This window comes from Bufo bufo, chromosome 7 (assembly GCF_905171765.1).
Source record: "Bufo bufo chromosome 7, aBufBuf1.1, whole genome shotgun sequence".
Lineage (NCBI taxonomy): Eukaryota > Metazoa > Chordata > Amphibia > Anura > Bufonidae > Bufo > Bufo bufo.
In genome coordinates this window covers 127,853,911-127,878,429 of record NC_053395.1, presented here as the reverse complement: position 1 = coordinate 127,878,429, position 24,519 = coordinate 127,853,911, and the positions used below count along the sequence as shown (strand labels likewise).

Here is a 24,519-nt window from a genome sequence, read left to right as displayed (position 1 = left end):
TTAAAGACCTTGATACACAGGAAAAACCCTGTGGTTACACACAATAAAAAAATCACTACAAAAAATGTGACTGCTGGAAATCCGTGAATAATCCAGAGCTCCTAAAAATATACCAGAAACAATGTCAAACTGAACCTAAGCAGTAATTTGCAAGTGTGGTAGTTATGGTAAACCCAAAAGTGAGGAAAGTGAAGAGATTTCTAAAATGTGGGCTATGGGCCAATAGGAGCCAACAATGTAGTTTAGGTTGCATTTTACAAAAATGGTTAGAACACATACTCTATGTAATGCCAACATTTCTCCTGGACACACAAGTAGAGGGATCTCATGTTTCACAGCCTTCCTCGGCGTTAAGAAAATCTGAAATCTACAGGGAATCAGCAATAACTTTTCAATCCAGAGTGGATTCCTACCTTTGCCTTGCACTTTCCCAAACCAATGCAGTAATATCACTTTGAGGGTGTTCCAGTACGAAAATGCTAAACTTCTATATATATATATATATATATATATATATATATATATAACTAAAGCATCTTTATTTCATCAAATAGCATCTGCAGAAAAAAGACCATCTAGTCTGCCCTTACATTTTATCCTTTTAACTTTTATCATAGGATACATACAAGGGTTGTTCAATAAACTATCTACCTGAATATGAAAACAAAATCTTCTGAGAAAACTAAACTTACTCCTTTTCAATGTAATGCCCCTTGACTAGGGATGAGCGAACCCGAACTGTATAGTTCGGGTTCGTACCGAATTTTGGGGTGTCCGTGACACGGACCCGAACCCGAACATTTTCGTAAAAGTCCGGGTTCGAGTTCGGTGTTCGGCGCATTCTTGGCGCTTTTTGAAAGGCTGCAAAGCAGCCAATCAACAAGCATCATACTACTTGGCCCAAGAGGCCATCACAGCCATGCCTACTATTGGCATGGCTGTGATTGGCCAGTGCACCATGTGACCCAGCCTCTATTTAAGCTGGAGTCACGTAGCGCCGCACGTCACTCTGCTATGATCAGTATAGGGAGAGGTTGCAGCTGCGACGTTAGGGCGAGATTAGGCAGATTAACTCCTCCAAAAGACTTCATTCTGTGATCGATCTGCAGCTGTGGATCATTGAAGTGCTATTATTGACTTGCTCGCTTTTTTGAGGCTGCCCAGAGCGTTTTTAGATCACTTTTTTTCTGGGGTGATCGGCGGCCATTTTGTGACTTGTGGTGCGCCAGCACGAGCTATCACCAAGTGTATTTAACCATCGATAGTGTGGTTATTTTGTGCTATATCCTACATCAGCTGCAGGCTGAGCCTGTGTCACCGAAGTGCATTTAACCATCAACAGTCTGGTTATTTTTTGGCCATATACTACATCAGCTGCAGGCTGAGCCTGTTTCACCCAAGTGCATTTAACCATCAACAGTCTGATTATTTTTTGGCCATATACTACATCAGCTGCAGGCTGAGCCTGTGTCACCGAAGTGCATTTAACCATCAACAGTCTGGTTATTTTTTGGCCATATATTACATCAGGGGCAAGTTGAGCCTGTCACCCAGCGCCTAAAAAATAGACCTGACATTTCTATTCTACCAAATCTGCACAGTTTTAGCTGGTCAAGTTATTTGTAGTGACCTTAAAAGCAGACTTTTTGTTCTGGGTTGAAAAAGCATTCCCAAATTTGCCATTCTGAAAATAACTAGTTTGTGGTATTTCAGGCCTACTTGAAATCTATCCCAAAAAGAAAATCTTACATTGAAGTTATTGATAGTATCATTCAGAAAAACCTAAGACACACGCTAGCGTGCTGATAGAAGTGTCATTCTGTGATTAAACCTATAACTGTCACACAGCGCAAAAAAAAACAGGTCTCACATCTCTATTCAACCAAATCTGCACAGTTTTAGCTGGTCAAGTTATTAGTAGTGACCGTCAAAGCAGACTTTTTGTTCTGGGTTGAAAAAGCATTCCCAAATTTGCCATTCTGAAAATAACTAGTTTGTGGTATTTCAGGCCTACTTGAAATCTATCCCAAAAAGAAAATCTTACATTGAAGTTATTGATAGTATCATTCAGAAAAACCTAAGACACACGCTAGCGTGCTGATAGAAGTGTCATTCTGTGATTAAACCTATAACTGTCACACAGCGCAAAAAAAAAACAGGTCTCACATCTCTATTCAACCAAATCTGCACAGTTTTAGCTGGTCAAGTTATTTGTAGTGACCGTAAAAGCAGACTTTGTTCTGGGTTGAAAAAGCATTCCCAAATTTGCCATTCTCAAAATTGTGGTGAACGGGAACAATGAGGAAAACATCTAATAAGGGACGCGGACGTGGACATGGTCGTGGTGGTGTTAGTGGACCCTCTGGTGCTGGGAGAGGACGTGGCCGTTCTGCCACAGCCACACGTCCTAGTGAACCAACTACCTCAGGTCCCAGTAGAATTTACAGCGATATTTGGTGGGACCCAATGCCGTTCTAAGGATGGTAAGGCCTGAGCAGGTACAGGCATTAGTCAATTGGGTGGCCGACAGTGGATCCAGCACGTTCACATTATCTCCCACCCAGTCTTCTGCAGAAAGCGCACAGATGGCGCATGAAAACCAAGCCCATCGGTCTGTCACATCACCCCCATGCATATCAGGGAAACTGTCTGAGCCTCAAGTTATGCAGCAGTCTCTTATGCTGTTTGAAGACTCTGCTGCCAGGGTTTCCCAAGGGCATCCACCTAGCCCTTCCCCAGGGGTGGAAGAGATAGAATGCACTAACGCACAACCACTTATTTTTCCTGATGATGAGGACATGGGAATACCACCTCAGCACGTCTCTGATGATGAGGAAACACAGGTGCCAACTGCTGCGTCTTTCTGCAGTGTGCAGACTGAACAGGAGGTCAGGGATCAAGACTGGGTGGAAGACGATGCAGGGGACGATGAGGTCCTAGACCCCACATGGAATGAAGGTCGTGCCACTGACTTTCACAGTTCGGAGGAAGAGGCAGTGGTGAGACCGAGCCAACAGCGTAGCAAAAGAGGGAGCAGTGGGAAAAATCAGAACACCCGCCGCCAAGAGACTCCGCCTGCTACTGACCGCCGCCATCTGGGACCGAGCACCCCAAAGGCAGCTTTAAGGAGTTCCCTGGCATGGCACTTCTTCAAACAATGTGCTGACGACAAGACCCGAGTGGTTTGCACGCTGTGCCATCAGAGCCTGAAGCGAGGCATTAACGTTCTGAACCTTAGCACAACCTGCATGACCAGGCACCTGCATGCAAAGCATGAACTGCAGTGGAGTAAACACCTTAAAAACAAGGAAGTCACTCAGGCTCCCCCTGCTACATCTTCTGCTGCTGCCGCCTCGGCCTCTTCTGCTGCTGCTGCCGCCGCCTCGGCCTCTTCCTCCGCCTCTGGAGGAACGTTGGCACCTGCCGCCCAGCAAACATGGGATGTACCACCAACACCACCACCTGCGTCACCAAGCATCTCAACCATGTCACACGGCAGCGTTCAGCTCTCCATCTCACAAACATTTGAGAGAAAGCGTAAATTCTCACCTAGCCACCCTCGATCCCTGGCCCTGAATGCCAGCATTTCTAAACTACTGGCCTATGAAATGCTGTCATTTAGGCTGGTGGACACACACAGCTTCAAACAGCTCATGTCACTTGCTGTCCCACAGTATGTTGTTCCCAGCCGCCACTACTTCTCTAAGAGAGCCGTGCCTTCCCTGCACAAACAAGTGTCCGATAAAATCAAGTGTGCACTGCGCAACGCCATCTGTGGCAAGGTCCACCTAACCACAGATACGTGGACCAGTAAGCACGGCCAGGGATGCTATATCTCCCTAACTGCACACTGGGTAAATGTAGTGGCGGCTGGGCCCCAGGCGGAGAGCTATTTGGCGCACGTCCTTCCGCCGCCAAGGATCGCAGGGCAACATTCTTTGCCTCCTGTCTCCTCCTCCTCCTACTCAGCTTCCTCCCCCTCTTCTTCCACCTGCTCATCCAGTCAGCCACACACCTTCACCACCAACTTCAGCACAGCACGGGGTAAACGTCAGCAGGCCATTCTGAAACTCATATGTTTGGGGGACAGGCCCCACACCGCACAGGAGTTGTGGCGGGGTATAGAACAACAGACCGACGAGTGGTTGCTGCCGGTGAGCCTCAAGCCCGGCCTGGTGGTGTGCGATAATGGGCGAAATCTCGTTGCAGCTCTGGGACTAGCCGGTTTGACGCACATCCCTTGCCTGGCGCATGTGCTGAATTTGGTGGTGCAGAAGTTCATTCGCAACTACCCCGACATGTCAGAGCTGTTGCATAAAGTGCGGGCCGTCTGTTCGCGCTTCCGGCGTTCACACCCTGCCGCTGCTCGCCTGTCTGCGCTACAGCGTAACTTCGGCCTTCCCGCTCACCGCCTCATATGCGACGTGCCCACCAGGTGGAACTCCACCTTGCATATGCTGGACAGACTGTGCGAGCAGCAGCAGGCCATAGTGGAGTTTCAGCTGCAGCACGCACGGGTCAGTCGCACTGCGGATAAGACCCACTTCACCACCAATGACTGGGCCTCCATGCGAGACCTGTGTGCCCTGTTGCGCTGTTTCGAGTACTCCACCAACATGGCCAGTGGCGATGACGCCGTTATCAGCGTTACAATACCACTTCTATGTCTCCTTGAGAAAACACTTAGGGCGATGATGGAAGAGGAGGTGGCCCAGGAGGAAGAGGAGGAAGAGGGGTCATTTTTAGCACTTTCAGGCCAGTCTCTTCAAAGTGACTCAGAGGGAGGTTTTTTGCAACACCAGAGGCCAGGTACAAATGTGGCCAGACAGGGCCCACTACTGGAGGACGAGGATGAGGAGGAGGTGGAGGAGGATGAGGATGAAGCATGTTCACAGCGGGGTGGCACCCAAAGCAGCTCGGGCCCATCACTGGTGCGTGGCTGGGGGGAAACACAGGACGATGACGATACGCCTCCCACAGAGGACAGCTTGTCCTTACCTCTGGGCAGCCTGGCACACATGAGCGACTACATGCTGCAGTGCCTGCCCAACGACAGCAGAGTTGCCCACATTTTAACGTGTGCAGACTACTGGGTTGCCACCCTGCTGGATCCCCGGTACAAAGACAATGTGCCCACCTTACTTCCTACACTGGAGCGTGATAGGAAGATGCGCGAGTACAAGCGCACGTTGGTAGACGTGCTACTGAGAGCATTCCCAAATGTCACAGGGGAACCAGTGGAAGCCCAAGGCGAAGGCAGAGGAGGAGCAAGAGGTCGCCAACGCAGCTGTGTCACGGCCAGCTCCTCTGAGGGCAGGGTTAGCATGGCAGAGATGTGGAAAAGTTTTGTCACCACGCCACAGCTAACTGCACCACCTCCTGATACGGAACGTGTTAGCAGGAGGCAACATTTCACTAACATGGTGGAACAGTACCTGTGCACACCCCTCCACGTACTGACTGATGGTTCGGCCCCATTCAACTTCTGGGTCTCCAAATTGTCCACGTGGCCAGAGCTAGCCTTTTATGCCTTGGAGGTGCTGGCCTGCCCGGCGGCCAGCGTTTTGTCTGAACGTGTATTCAGCACGGCAGGGGGCGTCATTACAGACAAACGCAGCCGCCTGTCTACAGCCAATGTGGACAAGCTGACGTTCATAAAAATGAACCAGGCATGGATCCCACAGGACCTGTCCATCCCTTGTGCAGATTATATATTAACTACCTCCCCTTAACAATATATTATTCTACTCCAGGGCACTTCCTCATTCAATACTATTTTTAATTTCATTTTACCATTATATTGTGGGGCAACCCAAAGTTGAATGAACCTCTCCTCTGTCTGGGTGCCGGGGCCTAAATGTGTGACAGTGGCCTGTTCCAGTGGTGGGTGACGTGAAGCCTGATTCTCTGCTATGACATTAAGACAGATTCTGTGCTGACATAAGGCCAGATTCTCTGTTACGGGACCTCTCTCCTCTGCCTGGGTGCCTGGGCCTAAATGTGTGACAGTGGCCTGTTCCAGTGGTGGGTGACGTGATGCCTGATTCTCTGCTATGACATGAAGACAGATTCTGTGCTGACATAAGGCCAGATTCTCTGTTACAGGACCTCTCTCCTCTGTCTGGGTGCCGGGCCTAAATGTGTGACAGTGGCCTGTTCCAGTGGTGGGTGACGTGAAGCTTGATTCTCTGCTATGACATGAAGACAGATTCTGCGCTGACATAAGGCCAGATTCTCTGTTACGGGACCGCTCTCCTCTGTCTGGGTGCCGGGGCCTAAATGTGTGACAGTGGCCTGTTCCAGTGGTGGGTGACGTGAAGCCTGATTCTCTGCTATGACATGAAGACTGATTCTGCGCTGACATGAAGCCAGATTCTCTGCTATGGCATGAAGAGACTGATTCTCTGCTGACGTGAAGCCAGATTCTCTGCTATGGGACCTCTGTCCAATTGATATTGGTTCATTTTTATTTTTTTAATTTTAATTTTAATTCATTTCCCTATCCACATTTGTTTGCAGGGGATTTACCTACATGTTGCTGCCTTTTGCAGCCCTCTAGCTCTTTCCTGGGCTGTTTTAAAGCCTTTTTAGTGCCCAAAAGTTCGGGTCCCCATTGACTTCAATGGGGTTCGGGTTCGGGACGAAGTTCGGGTCGGGTTCGGATCCCGAACCCGAACATTTCCGGGAAGTTCGGCCGAACTTCTCGAACCCGAACATCCAGGTGTTCGCTCAACTCTACCCTTGACTTAAACACACTTATTCCACTTTGCCTCCAGTGATCAGATGCCCTCAGAATAGAAGACTTCTTGCTGCTGCAGGTACCCTCTTACCGCTTCTTTAACTGCATTATCATCAGGAAATCATTGCTCACGCAAAAATGTATTCAGGTTCCGAAAGAGAAAGTAATCAACATGGGAGCCAGGTCTGGACTGTAGGGTGGATGGTTAAGTTCCATGAAGCCGCATTCCCTGATAGCAGCATGTGATTTGCGAGACTTGTGATCTGGGTCATTGTTGTGAAGCACCAAAACACCTACTGACAATTTCCCCCAGTGTTTCTGTTGGATTGCCTCACGTAACATTGTTGAAGCATAGGTGTCTACAGTAATTGTGGTCTTGTGTGGCCTGAATTTAAGTAATAAAATACCTTCTGTATCCCAAAAAACTGTTGCTATGATCTTTCCAGCTGGCTGCTGCACACAAAATATCTTTGGAGTTGGTGCTTCCATTACATGGACTCTTGTTTGGTCTCGGGACCATGGTGGTGGACCCATGTTTCATCACCTGTAATAATTTGAGAATAGAAGTCTCCTGGATTGTCTCTAAGCATGTCTAAATTCTATTGGCTAAATTGCTGGCAACAAGTCTTTTGCTCAGGCATCAACATTCAAGGAACCCAATGGGAACTAACCTTCCAATAAATGATATTGGAAACAGTGCTAAGGGTACTTTCACACTAGCGTTAAAGTTTTCCGGTATTGAGTTTCGTCATAGGGGCTCAATACTGGAAAAAAAACGCATCAGTTTTATCCCAATGCATTCTGAATAGAGAGCAATCCGTTCAGTATGCGTCAGGATGTCTTCAGTTAAGTCCCTTTTACAGTATTTGGCCAGAGAAAATACAGCAGCATGCTGCGGTATTTTCTCCGGCCAAAATTCTGGAACACATTGAAATGTATTAATGCCATATCCGGTATCAAGTGTTCTGGAAAAACGGATCCGGTTTCCCGGTCTGCGCATGCCCTGACCTTTAAAAATGTGAAAAAAATTAATACCGGATCCGAAGACACAGATATGGTATTGCATTGCATAAGTCAGACGGATCGGCATCCGGATCCGGAAACAAATGATATCTGCCGGAGTTCCTTGCTGCTAGTGTGAAAGTACCCTTAAAATGGTAATATCATATGTCCTACTTTGGTTCTGCTCACATAGGCATCAAAGGTTCCATGATGGATATATTGAATCAGTCTTTATTATAGATCCTAATAGATGAAATTTACTTATAATGGTTCCATGGAACCATATTTGAAGTGTTTTCTAAAGATATCTGATGGAAATATATTGCCCACTATTATTAGTATTTCTATATATGATTATATGTATGGAAATTGGCGGCCTTGATTGAGTATTTTGCAGTACAGTCAGTTGTGACTATTGCAAAAGTAGTACTTTGACTATTCAGTTAGCATTAGCATAGCTGAATTACATCATTATTACTTTTTGTGTAAAGCTAATCCTATGCGGTCAAGAGTCATACACAGCCTAATCTCCATGCAATATAATGAAAGGCTTACTGTACATTGTAATGGTCTCCATATTGCATTGCACTCTATTCTGTTGTGTACAAAGGCCGGAAATATTAAATACGGTATAATGGAGCTCCTCAGTATTGTGACCATACAAACATGTACTTAATGATCTGGGGACTGTAGTTGTCTCAGAGGCCCAAGTTGCAATTGAGAAAATGTTATCATGCTAATGGTGGCATCCAGTCCCTCAAACAAGCAAATATAAATAAAATGTTTTTAGTATGAAGAGAAATTGTTAATATATATTCAATGACAATTTTATCACTTTCTGTCCAGTAATTAAGTTTGCAACACTGTTAGGGATCAAGCAGCTAACGATGATTTAGTGCTGTTTTAATGTTCGCCCCAATGCTGCATTACAGCCCATTACGCCGAGAGAATTGTGAGGCTAGAAATGGCTTGGTGAGCATAATACAATCATCACTAGCAGGGCAGTATATAGGAGCTGTCAAGCTTTGTCTTTCTGCTTGTTAAATCTGAAAACGTCTAATTAGTTATCATGCTTGCTAAGGGCTGTGAACAATAGGGAGTAAGGAATGGGAGGTAGAATTGGGGGCTGGTGGAGTAGACTGCCAAAGCATCTTTGGCTTGGTCTCCTCTCTGAACTTAGGTCAAGCCTCTGATGCAGCGTGTGAGCACAGTGCTGCTGTCCCATTCTTGTTGGGCCAAGCTGTCTCAATGGGAAACTAGGGTCCTGCTGAGAACCTCTAATCAGCATGTGAAGTACAAGAGCAACGAAACATCATCACCTGTTGATAAACAGCTTTGTTGGTTAAAGGGCAACTATGCTACACAACGTCTCCACATCTGCAGATCTATTGTCCAAAACGTCCACTGTACAATGTTAACAGTTCAAACAGCTTTGTGAATTTCTAGTACAACAAAGATCCTTATGATCTGCATGTTTGGGTCTACACTAAAGGTCAAGCTGAGTTTTGAGGTACTAAATTCTTAATGTTAATGTCTGCATGGTATTGAAAAATACTAAAGAACAATGTAGTACTGAAGAACTGTTTTCACTAATGGTAAAGAAAAAGGGAAACAAAGCAAAAGATGTAATGTGAAGAAAAGTAATGCATTTTCTTAATTACACATGAGTCCATTAAACCTTCCTTGAGTAACTTCTTTAAAGGCCAGAGTACTTTCAATTTACCTATGACACATGCACTCTCTTTCCACTTAATTGTCTGGAACATATATTTTAGTACATGAAAAAATACATATAAACATAATATTGTCCAAAAAGAGTGGCTTCTATTTATTTGACTTGGCAAAGGCTTGAAAACCTTATGCCACACTGCGAGGAACATATGAAAAAATTGTCTGCAGGCCGCAGCTCATGGAAACGAAATCCAAATCTCCACTAGAGTAGGCTGAGTAATTCATTTCAATTTCCACAATGAGAGGAGGGGAGTGCAGACAGGGTGAAGGAAATCAACCAAGATGCAAGAAGTTACTCTAGTTAAAGAAAGTCTCTGGTGCATACTTGACAACAGTCCAAAATTTGTCAGGACAATCTCATGAACCAGATGGAAGTAGTAAGTAATAAGGTAATGGCATAGTAAAAAATAAAAAAACGGGATGGAAAGCACTGAACAGTATAATACTACTTCCTGTTAAAACCATGTAATATAAATAATAAAAACTCATAACGTACCTGCTGCAGGTCTGCGAGGGAGTATAGGTGAATTTGCTGAAAAAGATATTCACGGGGGAAAATTCTGTGGGAAAAAAACAATTTAGAGATTAAGTGAACATCAATATGAGTTTGTTGAAAATCTCATTCCTAAATCACAGCCATTTAAACACTCGATCCCCTTTTGCTACTACAACAGCCTTCACAGTTTTCCATGTTTACAGTTTTAAATTAGGTTTAATTTGATCATTAGAGCATTGGGTCTATCCAGCCTATTGTTTTTTCCAGCAGGTTGAGATCAGGGCTCTGTGCAGATAACACTCTTTCAAACGTTCTGTGCGGAGATCTGTGTCCAGGTACACTATTGTGCTAAAAATTTTCTTTAGAATATAAACATTTGCTCCTAAGGACACTATATCAATATCAAGATACTTGGCAATCTCTTTAACCCCTTCAATAACGAAGAGGACAGTATACTACTACAGAGGGATCTGGATAGATTGGAGGCTTGGGCAGATAAGTGGCAGATGAGGTTTAACAATGACAAATGTAAAGTTATGCACATGGGAAGGAATAATGCAAGTAAGGCTACTTTCACACTAGCGTTCGGGGCTCCGCTTGTGAGCTCCGTTTGAAGGGGCTCACAAGCGGCCCCGAACGGATCCGTCCAGTCCTAATGCATTCTGAGTGGATGCGGATCCGCTCAGAATGCATCAGTCTGGCTCCGCTTGGCCTCCGTTCCGCTCAGCAGACGGACACCTGAACGCTGCTTGCAGTGTTCTGGTGTCCGCCTGGCCGTGCGGAGGCAAACGGATCCGTCCAGACTTACAATGTTGTCAATGGGGACGGATCCGTTTGAAGTTGACACAATATGGCTCAATTTTCAAACTGATCCGTCCCCCATTGACTTTCAATGTAAAGTCAAAACGGATCCGTTTGCATTATCATGAACAAAAAAAAATAAAAATTTATTATTTTTTTTTGTTCATGGTAATGCAAACGGATCCGTTCTGAACGGATCTAAGCGTTTGCATTATAGGTGCGGATCCGTCTGTGCAGATACCAGACGGATCCGCACCTAACGCAGGTGTGAAAGTACCCGTACATACTAAATGGTAAAACACTCGGTAATACTGACATGGAAAAGGATCTAGGAATTTTAATAAACAGCAAACTAAGCAGTAAAAACCAGTGTCAGGCAGCTGCTGCCAAGGCCAACAAGATAATGGGTTGCATCAAAAGGGGCATAGATGCCCGTGATAAGAACATAGTCCTACCACTTTACAAATCGCTAGTCAGACCACACATGGAGTACTGTGTACAGTTCTGGGCTCCTGTAAACAAGGCAGACATAGCAGACCTGGAGAAGGTCCAGAGGAGGGCAACTAAAGTAATAACTGGAATGGGGCAACTACAGTACCCTGAAAGATTATCAAAATTAGGGTTATTCACTTTAGAAAAAAGACGACTGAGGGGAGATCTAATTAGTATGTATAAATATATCAGGGGTCAGTACAGAGATCTCTCCCATCATCTATTTATCCCCAGGACTGTGACTGTGATGAGGGGACATCCTCTGCGTCTGGAGGAAAGAAGGTTTGTACACAAACATAGAAAAGGATTCTTTACGGTAAGAGCAGTGAGACTATGGAACTCTCTGCCTGAGGAGGTGGTGATGGTGAGTACAATAAAGGAATTTCTGGAGCGTAATAATATAACAGGCTATAGCTACTAGAGAGGGGTCGTTGATCCAGGGAGTTATTCTGGATGCCTGATTGGAGTCGGGAAGGAATTTTTTATTCCCCTAAAGTGGGGAAAATTTGCTTCTACCTCACAGGTTTTTTTTTGCCTTCCTCTGGATAAACTTGCAGGATGACAGGCCGAACTGGACGGACAAATGTCTTTTTTCGGCCTTATACTACCGAGCCACTTCTCACTTTAAATCCCAGGCTGATTTTTGCAAATCTGACATATGTCACTTTATGTGGTAATAACTTTGGAACGCTTTTACTTATCCAATCCATTCTGGGATTGTTTTCTCATGACACATTGTACTTCATGACAGTCATAAATTTGAGTCAATATATTTCACCTTTATTTATGAAAAAATCCGAAACTCCAAAAAAAATAAAAAATTAGCAATTTTCTAAATTTCTATTTCTCTGCTATTAAAACAGAAAATGATACCTCATAAAATATTTATTACTTAACATTCTCCATATGTGTACTTTATGTTGGCATTATTTTGTAAATGTCATTTTATTTTTTTAGGACGTTAGAAGGCTTAGAAATAATTTTTCATATTTTCAACAAAATTTCCAAGATCATTTTTTTAAGCACCAATTCAGTTATATAGTGATTTTGAGGGGCTTATGTAATGGAAACCACCCATAAATGACCTCATTTTAGAAACTACACCCCTCAAATTATTCAAATCTGATGTTACAAATAGGGATGACCAAATCGACTTCGGATGAAACATCCAAAGTTGATTTGCATAAAACTTAATTTCAATACTGTACGGATTAGAATGTATTGGCTCCGATGAGCCGAAGTAATTAATTCGCGAAGTTTCGCAAGACTTCGCATAGTGAATTCAGAAATTGATTTATTTTGTAAAAAAACATTTCCAGAACTCGGGTTCGGTTCCAAGGTACCACTTGGAACTGAAAGTTTTATGCAAATCGACTTCAGATGTTTCATCAAAAGTCGATTCACTCATCCCTAGTTACAAACTTTGTTAACCCTTGAGGTGTTCCACAAGAATTAAAGGAAAATAGAGGTGAAATTTCAAAATTTCACTTTTTTGGTAGATTTTTTATGTTAATAAATTTTTTGCTTGCTACACAGCAAGGGTAAACAGCAAAATAAACCTCAATATATATTACTCTTATTCTGCAGTTTACAGAAATACTCCATATGTGGCGGTAAATTGCTCTATGGGCACATGGCAGTGGTCATAAGGAAAGGAGCACCATATGGATTTTGGAGGCAGATTTTGCTAGAATGGTTTTTAGGCACCATTTTGTATTCAAAGAGACCCTGACGTACCCCTACAGTGAAAAGCCTCAAAAAGTGACCCCATTTTGGAAACTACACCCCTAAAAGGATATATTAAGGGGGGTACTGAGCACTTTGACCCCCTAAGCGTTTTACGGAATTTGGAAACACTTGGCTGTGAAAATGAAAAGTTTAATTTCTTCCAATAAAATGTTGCTTTAGCCCCAAATTTTCTCAAGGGGTAACAGGAGAAAAAGCACCCCATAATTTGTTACTTACTTCCTCCTGAATACGGCAACACCCCATATGTGGTGGTAAACTGCTGTGGGGGCACATGGTACGATTCAGAACGGAAGGAGCGCTATATTGCTTTTGCAGCACAAATTTTGATGGATTGGTTTATGGGTGCAATTGATTTTTATTTTTAAGTGATTGTCTTATGTGGGAGCTCATTTTTGGCGGGATGAGGTAAAGTTTTAATTGGTACCATTTTGGGGTACATAAGCCATTTTATTCGCTTGGTGTTACACTTTTTGTGAGGCAAGGTGACAAAAAATGGCTGTTTTGGCATAGTTAAAATTTTATTTTTTACAGCATTCACCTGAGGGGGCATCTCATGTGATATTTTATAGAGCAGGTTGTTACGGATGCAGCGATATCTAATATGTCTATCATTTCTATTTAAGTTTTACAGAGTGAAAGCCTTTTTGAAGAGAATAAAATCTTGTTTTTGTGTTGCCATTTTCTGAGAGCTATATTTTATTTATATTTTTGGGGTGATTGTCTTAGGTAGGAAAAAATTTATTTGGGCTAAATACGCCTTTTTGATCGCTTGGTATTACACTTTCCGTGAGGCAAGGTTACCATAAAATAGCTGCTTTGGCACTGTTTTTATTTTTATTTTTTTATGGAGTTCAAATGACAAGGTAGATCATGTGATATTTTTATAGTGCTGGTCGATACAGATATGGCGATACCTAATATGTCTACTTTTCTCTTTTTCCCTTTTTTTATTTTTACTTTATTTTGAGAAAAGGATGCTTTTTTTTTTTACTTGAAACTTTAAATTTTTTATTTTGTAAAACTTTATTTTTTTACTTAATTTTTTTATCCGACTCTGGGATGTAAACGTTTGGGGGTCTGATCCCCTGTACAATGCATTACAATACATCTTTATTGTAATGCATTGGCTGTAAGTGTATTACACTAATACACTTACAGCCTTCCTGCCTGTGAGATCAAGGCATCGGGCTGCCTTCCAAGCCATCGGGTCCCCATCACAGTAGCACGGGGACCCGATGGACACCCGGGACCCGTCAGGATACCGCACATGCTGCAGTCAGCGCTGACAGTGGCAGTGCGAGGGTTAATGCGTCAGCATCAGTGTTCTGACTGATGCCGACGCATACAGCAGGGGTCCAGCTATCAGTGACTGCCAGACCCCTGCAGCTGATCGGGCGGGCGCAGCTCGTGCGCTCGCTCGTTCAGCGTGCCGTCGCTGTACGGCACTGGGATTTCAGACCCAGTTCAGACATGTACGGCGCTGGTATCCTACGGGTTAAAGGGAATGTGTCAGAGAAAAATACCTATTGTATAAATGATGTTTTATGATTTTTTTATACCGTATTTTATTTATTTTTTATTTCTCATGTCACGATCTAGATTTTAAAAAAAATCAATCTATCTATCTAGTCGTGATTTTTTGTACAGGTAACTTTTCAGTAGCTATTATCATTATCACCACAGGCAGAATTACAATGACAAGTAACACCTCTGTAGATAACACAGGGACACCTCTGCAAGGTCACACAGCATGACTGAAAAACTGTCATAGAAGTCAATGAGGTGCCCTCCTGACCATGTTTATGGCCCATGTAATTGCTCTCAAAACACAGAAAGTCTTAATATATTTTAGGCCTATTTTTCTTAATAAGCTCTATGACATAGTATGCTGAAAGTTAAGGAGTGCATCACTTAAAGGGAACCTGTCTCCGGGATTTTGTGTAAAGAGCTGAGGACATGGGTTGCTAGATGGTCGCTAGCACATCCGCAATACCCAGTCCCCATAGCTCTGTGTGCTTTTATTGTGTAAAAAAAACAGATTTGATACATATGCAAATTAACCTGAGATGAGTCCTGTCCCTGACTCATCTCACATACAGGACACATCTCAGGTTAATTTGCATATGTATTAAATCGGGGTTTTTTTCACAATAAAAGCACACAGAGCTATGGGGACTGGGTATTGCGGATGTGCTAGCGGCCATCTAGCAACCCATGTCCTCCGCTCTATACACAAAATCCCGGTGACAGGTTCCCTTTAACTTCTCCATCTTAAAAAAATAATAAGAATAATAATATCCAAACCCAAAAGATGGCAAAAGCAATCAGAAAAGAATAATATGGGATTATGCTCCCTCAAAAAAAAAACAATAATTGGTTTTCCCGTCAGAGTCGTAGTTTTAGAATAGACATATCTCTTTAGCTCTATTATATTTTGCAGGACTAAGTGGACAGACATTAATCAATGTCTGTGCGAGATCAATATCTTAACATTACAGCAAGCATGTTTGTGGAGCAGGCCTGCCAGACTCATACATCGTGTAGCATTTAGATACACGCTATCTCCTCAATTTAGGGCAATGCTACATCTGTGTACTATTGATTTGATTTTACTGGATGATTTAAAGGTATAATCTCATTTTGTGAACCGACTGTTTGCCTTGAGCTGTGCTTACTGCTCAGCTATCATTAACAGTAATGGTCCAGTTCTTTGTCACACGTATGGAATAAATAATCACATTATTCATACAAAAACATTACAGAAGCGCCTTTTTGCCCATATCTTGCAGCATACACTATTGTAAAAGGGGTTCTACACCTTTTCATTACTGATCATCTATCCTCTGGATAGACCATCAGCATCTGATTGGTGGGTTGGACACCTGGGACCCCCGCCGATCAGCTGATTGAGAAACCTTCTTGCTGTGTCCCGCAGGCCAGTGATGCTGCGACTATTACCACGTCACTTCAATGGGCCTGAGCCAGTGATAATAGTTGTGACGTCAGGTTTAACTAGTACAAATAACGTGTCTCATTAACTAGTACACACTTCCGTTGTCAGAGGCAACCACAGCCATGCAAATCAGTAAATATTCTTTTTGGAATATAGTTCAAGAGTTCTTACACCAGGTGCTCTTTATGCCTAATGACGTAGACCTTCCCATGCAACCTACATTTCCCATTATACCTCTGGTTTGCAAGAGACAGAAGAGTGCTACGTCTCCTCAGACAAGTTATTTAAGACTTAGCTCAATCCCAGAAAGCTGTATAAAATAAAAATAAAATAATAAAATAATCCTAAACTCCATTATACAGTCTTGTTCTCAGGGCTGCACCTCCCGTCATCCACCAGTTCATTGTCTACAAGACTGCAGCAATGACGTCAAAGTGTACAGCATGTGACCGTTATCACGGGCCTCAAGGGTATGTCACACCGAACCAATGAGGCAGCGATCACATGCCATTCACCTCGATGTCACCACTGCAATTTAGCATACAATGAATGGGAGAAGGATGGGAGGTGCAGCACTGGGAACAGCACAGGAAACACATGAGCTTATTATTTTTTGTTTCATACAATTTTCTGGCATTGAGTAAAGTTTTCAATAACTCTAAATAATAACTATAACACCTGTAAGGGCAGCAAATAATACATCAGTGACAGAGAATGTCTGCCCCCCTAACTCCCACTTCAGAGCCTCTGCACATTGTATGTAATGAAGCTCTACACTGCCTCCTGCTTGTCATAGGTTTCTCTTTGACAACTCTTATAAGCAGGAGTCCGTCCTGGTCTTCCAGCAAAGGCAGAAATTATATCTTAAACTGCAGTGTATGAATGGAGGCACAAGAACAGGAACAATCAGGGTGGAGCAAGGTGGGGGGAGGTTATGCCTAGAATGCATGTCCATAACGATCCTGAGAAGCCATGTCCACCACACCAGCAACCCTAAGCCTAACCCTGACACACCCGAGACCACACAGATCACATAAAAAAAAAGTCCCAATGCTACTTTTCACTACTGTGTCAGCATCATGTGATCTCCTCACATGTCCTAAAATTCACAGAAGCCCATTCACTTTTGGCTGCTAAAATTCCTGGCAATCACTAGTTGTCTCTCAAGAAAGCGGTGGGTGACAATACACATCCAATGCCAGATTGAACTGCAATATGGATTACGCAACTGTATTTAGCAAAGGCAATTATTACTGGCCCTCATAGACACTTAGGGGCACATTTATTAAGACCAGCATTTTAGACATCGGTCTTAATAAGCCATACACTGCCGAAGTTATGAAGAGCAGTGATGGCCAGTTCGCAGTGTTCGCCAGCGAACACATGCGGGCTGCCATCTTGACTCACAAGTCCGGCGATGCACAGGTAAGCCCTTACCTGTGCCACGAGCCGGTCTGAAACAAATGCGGTCACCGGGAGCAGGCAGTTCCGAGAACAGCTGCCGGGGGCCTTCATCGGGCTGTTTTCAGAACTACCTGCTCCCGGTGACCGCATTTGATTTCACACCGGCTCGCGACACAGGTAAGGGCTTACCTGTGCATCGCCGGACTTGTGAGTCAAGATGGCAGCCCGCATGTGTTCGCTGGCGAACACTGCGGACTGGCCATCACTGATGAAGAGGCGCCGGCCTCTACATAACTTCGCCGAATCTACCGCCGCTTCTAAATGTAAGACTAGCTGTCCGTCCCCTTCCCTGCCCACACCACACCCAATTTTTTAGACCTGGCTTGAGCGGGGAAAAGTCACAGACTGTGGCACAAGGGTCCTTTGCGTCGCAATCGTCACCAGAAATACACCTAATTTAGGTGTATTTCTGTTTAATAAATGACCCCCTTAGGCCTCATGCACACGACCGTTTTTTTTTGCGGTCCGCAAAACGTATTTCCGTCGTTCCGTGATCTGTGACCGTTTTTTCTTCCGTGGGTCTTCCTTGATTTTTGGAGGATCCACGGACATGAAAAGTGAAAAAAAAAACTAAGTCAAGTTTGCATTGAAAATGATAGGAAAAACGGACACGGATCACGGACACGGATCACGGACGCGGATGACTATCTTGTGTGCATCCGTTATTTTTCACGGACCCATTGACTTGAATGGGTCCGTGAACCGTTGTCAGTGAAAAAAATAGGACAGGTCATATTTTTTTCACGGACTGGAAAAACGGATCACGGACGCGGAAGCCAAACGGTGCATTTTCCGATTTTTCCACGGACCCATTGAAAGTCAATGGGTCCGCGAAAAAAAACTGAAAACGGAACAACGGCCGCGGATGCACACAACGGTCGTGTGCATGAGGCCTTAATCGGTAAAATATGGTCTATAGGCTGAAGGACTGTGTCCATGGTCATTAATTTGTATTCTGAATGGTACCCAGTGTACCCCAAGTTTCAGTGCTGAGCCCACTACTATCTAACTTATTTTATTAATAATATAGAAGATGGGGCTAATAGCATTATTTCTAACTATGCAGATGACACCCAGCTACGTACTGTGCAGTCTATAAACTACAAGCTGACTTGGACAAGTCTTTGGGCATCCACTTGGCAAATAAGAATAAATGTGGATGAATGTAAAGTTATGCATCTGGCTGCTAATACTCTATATGCATCATATTATGCCGTATGTCCTAAGGGGAGTAAAGCTGGGAAAGTCACTTGTAGAGAAGGATTTGGGTGTACTTACAGATCATGGTTTTCTACTAGATTTTGGAGTGTGTCTATGGGAACATCTAGAAAAACAACTGAGGTCAGACCTTGATGTTGGAAAAGTGAGCCTTGTTTGCCATCTCCATTTTAGTTCATCCCAAGAATGTTCAATGATGTTGAGATCAGAGCTCTGTGTGGTCCAGTAGATGTTCTTCACACCAAACTCAGCCAAATACGCATTTATGGACCTTTCTTTGTGCACTGGGGCACAGTCATGTTGGAACAGAAAGGGCTTTCCCCAAACTGCTCCCACAAAATTGAAAGCATACAATTGTCCAAACTGTCTTGGTATGGTGAAGCTTTAAGATTTCCCTTTACTGGAACTAAGGGGCTTAGGCCAGCCCCTGACAAACAACCCCACAGCATTATCCCTCCTCCACCAAACAGTTGGCACAATGCAGTTAGGCAGTTAAAATTCTCCTGGCATTCACCAAACCCAGACTGTCCATCAAAAGTGTGATTCGCCATTCCACAGAACATGTTTCCACAACTCTATGAAGTCCAGCATGCTTTACAACTCTTCATCAGATATGCATGACATTTTGCTTGGTGATGTACCTGGTCAGCCATGTAGACCCATGGTATTAAAGGGGTTGTCCACTTTTTACTCTCCATAGGAACATTGCAGTAGCAGGCAGATGAGCCTCTAGCAGGCTCGAGGCTATTATTGCAAATGAACGGTTCCCCCAATCTGAGGGGAACCGTTCAGGCTCCAGGAGCACAGTACTCCTAGAGAAAAGCGTCGCAATTGACCACAACATCTGAAGGGTTAAATGTCCGTGATCTGCATTAACACCCATCACAGACATTAGCTCTGGGTGTCTGCTGTATAAAACGGAAGCTTATTGGGCTCTATATGTAAATACCAGACTTCTGCTCTACATGTACGTGGACGTCTGGATGGGATTAAAGGGGCATTTTCATCTGGACACACAGGATATATCATAAATGTCCAATAGGTGCATTTCCCACCTCTGGCACTTGCTCCTAATTTAAGAATGTGGTCCCATCTCATGTCGCAGTGAATTTAGGGATGACTGCATGTGCACGGCTCTCTGCACTCACTTCTATGGAACTTTTGAAAATAGCTGAGCATGCTTACTATGTTTTTTCACAACTCCTATACAAGTGAATGGAGAGAGTCCTACACCTACAAATTCACAGTGACGAGATACGGGCCCCCATTCTCAAGATAACAGCAGGTTCCAGAAGTGTATATGCAGATGGAATTAACACCTTTAAAACATAGTAGAAAACAATAGAGTAAGGCCTCATGCACACGACAGTTGTTTTTCTCGGCCTCCGTTCCGTTTTTTTTTTTGCGGATAGGATGGGGACCCATTCATTTCAATGGGTCAGTAAAAAAATGCTGATAGTTCATCTGTTTGTGTTCAGCGTCCGTTGTCCGTGTTTCCCTTCAGCAAAAAAAATAGTGCATGTCCTACTTTTTTCACATTTGCGGACAAGGATAGGCATTTATTACAAGGAATATGTGGAAAAAAACGGATCCTCCCAAAAAAACGGATGCCGCATCCGTTTTTTTGGGCGGACGCACAATTTGCGGACGCAAAAAACAACTTTCGAGTGCATGTAACCTAAAACTACTTTTTTCCTGTCTCTGACCATTATTCCCTGAATAAGTTCTACACAATTAATTGATATTCACTCAAATTTTTAACCCCTTCCTGACATCTGTTGTACATGTATGGCACACCAGGTCTTTAAATGGTCTATAGAGGAAAGGCAGAGAAAGAGTAGAGTGATACAGGACACCCCGAGGGACACCAAATAGACTGCTAGTGCTAAATAGGAAGTTTCTATCTCAGCCCAAATGCTTTATTCACATCAGTACAGGTCAATTCCTCTCTGTAATGTCCTTGATGATCCTAGTGCTGTTTCTGGGTGAGTGTGAGAAAGTTATGAAGCAGATTATCTTCTACGTTTTGTCTAAGTGGATAGGAGCTAGTCTCCACCTACCAGATCTGTGCGATACAAGTCATATAATGGACAGAAATATTGTTATTCCTCATGTATACACACTGAGGTATTGATTAATTAAACGTTTTCTGGATGATTAGGTAAGCTTTAAAGATGACTTCAATGGGAGCAGCGCTGTAGTAATGAGCTCCCTCCACTACAAATTTAAGAGAGCTGTGTAGTTCCGGCACTAACTTCCAACACAGGAGCTACACCTGAACAGCTGATTGGGGGATGTGGGTATCAGACCGCAACCCCCAGATCAGCTAGTGATGGTTTATCCTGAGGATAGGCCATTACTTGGTAAAGGCTAGACAACCCCTTTAAATAATAGGAAAGACCCAGTTGTCACTCTAAAAAACAAAAGTTTGGTGTACATTGAGAAATAAACAAAAAAAAACCACTTTAACCCATTAGTGGCCACCCATGCGCCTTTTTACAGTGGTCACTAATGGGCCTTGGCCGCCTTTTGACAGCCACCCAGTCTAAGCGCTGCATGGACAGTCCAGACAGGCAGAAACACCGATCCAGGCCGTTTAACCCCTTAGATACCACAGTCAATAGTGACTACAGCAACTAAGTGGTTTAGAGAGAGGGACTCCCTCAGTCGCCCATCAAATTAGGTCTCGGGGTGCTGGTGTCCTGGAATGGCAGCATGAAGGCTAATGATGGCCGCAGGCCTGCCTGTAGTGCATACTGATCAGACTGTGCTTCTCTGGCGCAGATTAAAGTATAGCACTGACAGTATAATACCTTGCAACAGGGGCGTTGCTAGGTTAAAACATTCAGGGCCTGGGCCCCTGATGTTTTGTCCCAGGCCCAGAATGTACTGCCTGCCAGATAGATCCAACTGTATTGCCATCCTCAGGACTGCAATACAATTGAATCTAATGCACTAGAAGATCTAAAGGACCTGTGATGACATCACAGTCCATGTGATCAGTTCTAACTGCAGTAGCTGAAAAGGACCTGCGATGATGCCACCATCATGTGACGAGTGCAGGAGAGGACGGCTCAGCAGTAAAGAGAAGTCCTGGGAAGAAGCTGAAGTAAGGTCTGCTACAGGAGGAGAAGTAAGTGAAGGGGTAGATTACTCAGTGTAAGAGGCTGAGCAATGTTGGAAGTTGTAGTTATTTAACTGGCACTGTATGTTAGGGCCAAAGGGAGGGAAGTTATTTACATGGGAATGCATGTTGGAGGTGGCTGGGGCAGGGTGATGTTATCTACATGGGACTATATGTTGAAGACGGCTGTGGGAGGGAGTGATATTATTTACATCGGACTGAATGTTGAGGGGTAATATTATTTACATGGGACTGCATGTTGGAGGTGGCTAGGGATGGGGTGATTTTATTTACATGGGACTGTATGCTGAAGGTGGCTAGGGGAGGGAGTGATGTTATTTACATGAAACTGAATTGGGGCATATGCATTAAGAATTGGGGCATATGCATTGGGACTTGGGCCCCGGATCTTTTGAGACCCTAGTAACGCTCCTGCCCTGAAAATCTGTACATGGTATTATAGGAGCAATCAAAAGATTGCCTCTTGTGAGACTAGTAAATGGTTAAAAAAAAAAGTTAAACAATAAAAAAATACACCCTTTTCCATTGGGAAAACATCTTTTCAATGGAAAAAAAAATGAAAAAACTAAAATCGCCACATATTTTGTATTGTTGTCCATAACAACCTGTACAGTTATCATGTAATTTATCCCGTATGGTGAATGTAAAAAAAATTATAATAATTGCCAGAATTGCTGTTCTTTTGCTTATTCGGTGCTATGTACCTCAAAATGATACCAATGTAAACTATAAGTCGTTGCAAAAAACGAACCCCTCATACAGCTCGTTAGAACAAAAAAATAAAAGTTATGGGTCTTGGGACCCAAAAATATGTACATATTTTTTTTTTTTTTTAAAGGTTTTTATTGTGCAAAAGTAGTAAAACATAAAAAATATATACATTGAACAAAAATATGAACGCAACACTTTCGGTTTTGCTCCCATTTTGCATGAGCTGAACTAAAAAATCTGAAACATTTTCTACATACACAAAAGACCCATTACTCTCAAATATTGTTCCCAAATCTGTCTAAATCTGTGTTAGTGAGCACTTCTCCATTCCACCTCACAGATGTGGCATATCAAGGTGCTGATTAGACAGCATGAATATTACACAGGTGTGCCTTAGACTGCCCACAATAAAAAGCCACTATGAAATGTGCAGTTTGATCACACAGCACAATGCCACAGATGTCGCAACGTTTGAGGGAGCGTGCAATTGGCATGCCGACTGTAGGAATGTCTACCAGAGCTGTTGCCTGTGCAATGAATGTTCATTTCTCTACCATAAGCTGTCTCCAAAGGCGTTTCAGAGAATTTGGCAGTACATCCAACCGGCTTCACAACCGCAGACCACGTGTAGCCACACCAGCCCAGGACCTCCACATCCAGCATGTTCACCTCCATGATCGTTTGAGACCAGCCATCCGGACAGCTGCAGCAACAATCGGTTTGCATAACCAAAGATTTTCTGCACAAACTGTCAGAAACCGTCTCAGGGAAGCTCATCTGCCTGCTAGTCATCCTCATCGGGGTCTGGCCCTGACTGCAGTTCGTCGTCGTAACCGACTTAAGTGGGCAAATGCTCACATTCGATGGTGTCTGGCACGTTACAGAGGCGTTCTGTTCACGGATGAGATGGCAGACAGCGTGTGTGGCGTTGTGTGGGTGAGCGGTTTGCTGACGTCAACTTTGTGGATCGAGTGGCCCATGGTGGCGGTGGGGTTATGGTATGGGCAGGTGTATTTTATGGACAACGAACACAGGTGCATTTTATTGATGGCATTTTGAATGCACAGAGATACCGTGACGAGATCCTGAGGCCCATTGTTGTGCCATTTATCCACGAACATCACCTCATGTTGGATGATAATGCACGACCCCATATTGCAAGGATCTGTACACAATTCCTGGAAGCTGAAAACATCCTAGTTCTTGCATGGCCAGCATACTCACCGGACATGTCAGCCATTGAGCATGTTTGGGATGCTCTGGATCGGTGTATACGACAGCGTATTCCAGTTCTTGCCAATATTCTGCAACTTCGCACAGCTATTGAAGAGGAGTGAACCAACAATCCACGGGCTACAATCAACAACCTGATCAACTCTATGCGACGGAGATGTGTTGCACTGCGTGAGGCAAATGGTGACCACACCAGATACTGACTGGTTTTCTGAACCGAATTTCATAGAAGCGACCGCGCAGCTCCTAGCCATCCATAGGAAAGATGGTGATGAAAAAGGTATGCAGAGAAAGGTCCTTGAATATGGTCGATCACTGGATCCAAGGTATGGGCTTTTCCCACAGTCAAGGATTCTCTTTTTTCCTTTTATTTCATAAGAAGGAGATAGAATTAGATGACCTTGGAAGCTTTTTATCCAGTCTTCACACAAAATTCATAACAGGTATCTGAGGGGAGATCGGGTCCACAGGTCACTATGTAGTATCTGTGCCGTACAGCACGCCGTGCCTATTTTAATACTGCGCATAAGTCACACTGACCCCTAACACAAATGTATGGGCAAACGGGAGGAGGTTCAATAGAATGTATGGGCATACATTCTATTGAACCTCCTCCCGTTTACCCATACATTTGTGTTAGGGGTCAGTGTGACTTCAGGACATGGGCAGTATTACAATAGGCACGGCGTGCTGTACGGCACAGATACTACATAGTGACCTGTGGACCCTATCTCCCCTCAGATACCTGTTATACATTTTGTGTGAAGACTGGATTAAAAAGCTTC

At 43.8% G+C, this 24,519-nt stretch overlaps 1 protein-coding gene across 2 annotated transcripts in view; it reads right to left on the bottom strand.

Moving 5' to 3' along the window:
* Positions 1-24,519, bottom strand: part of PLEKHM3 (pleckstrin homology domain containing M3) — a 401,278-nt gene that overhangs the window by 100,210 nt on the left and 276,549 nt on the right. For both annotated transcript variants that reach the window (XR_005780515.1, XM_040440444.1), the window contains exon 6: positions 9,969-10,032. Coding sequence is in view for 1 of the 2 variants with exons in the window: in XM_040440444.1 (XP_040296378.1) it covers positions 9,969-10,032 (64 nt within the window). In the remaining variant the exon portion in view is untranslated. The remainder of the gene's footprint in view (positions 1-9,968; positions 10,033-24,519) is intronic.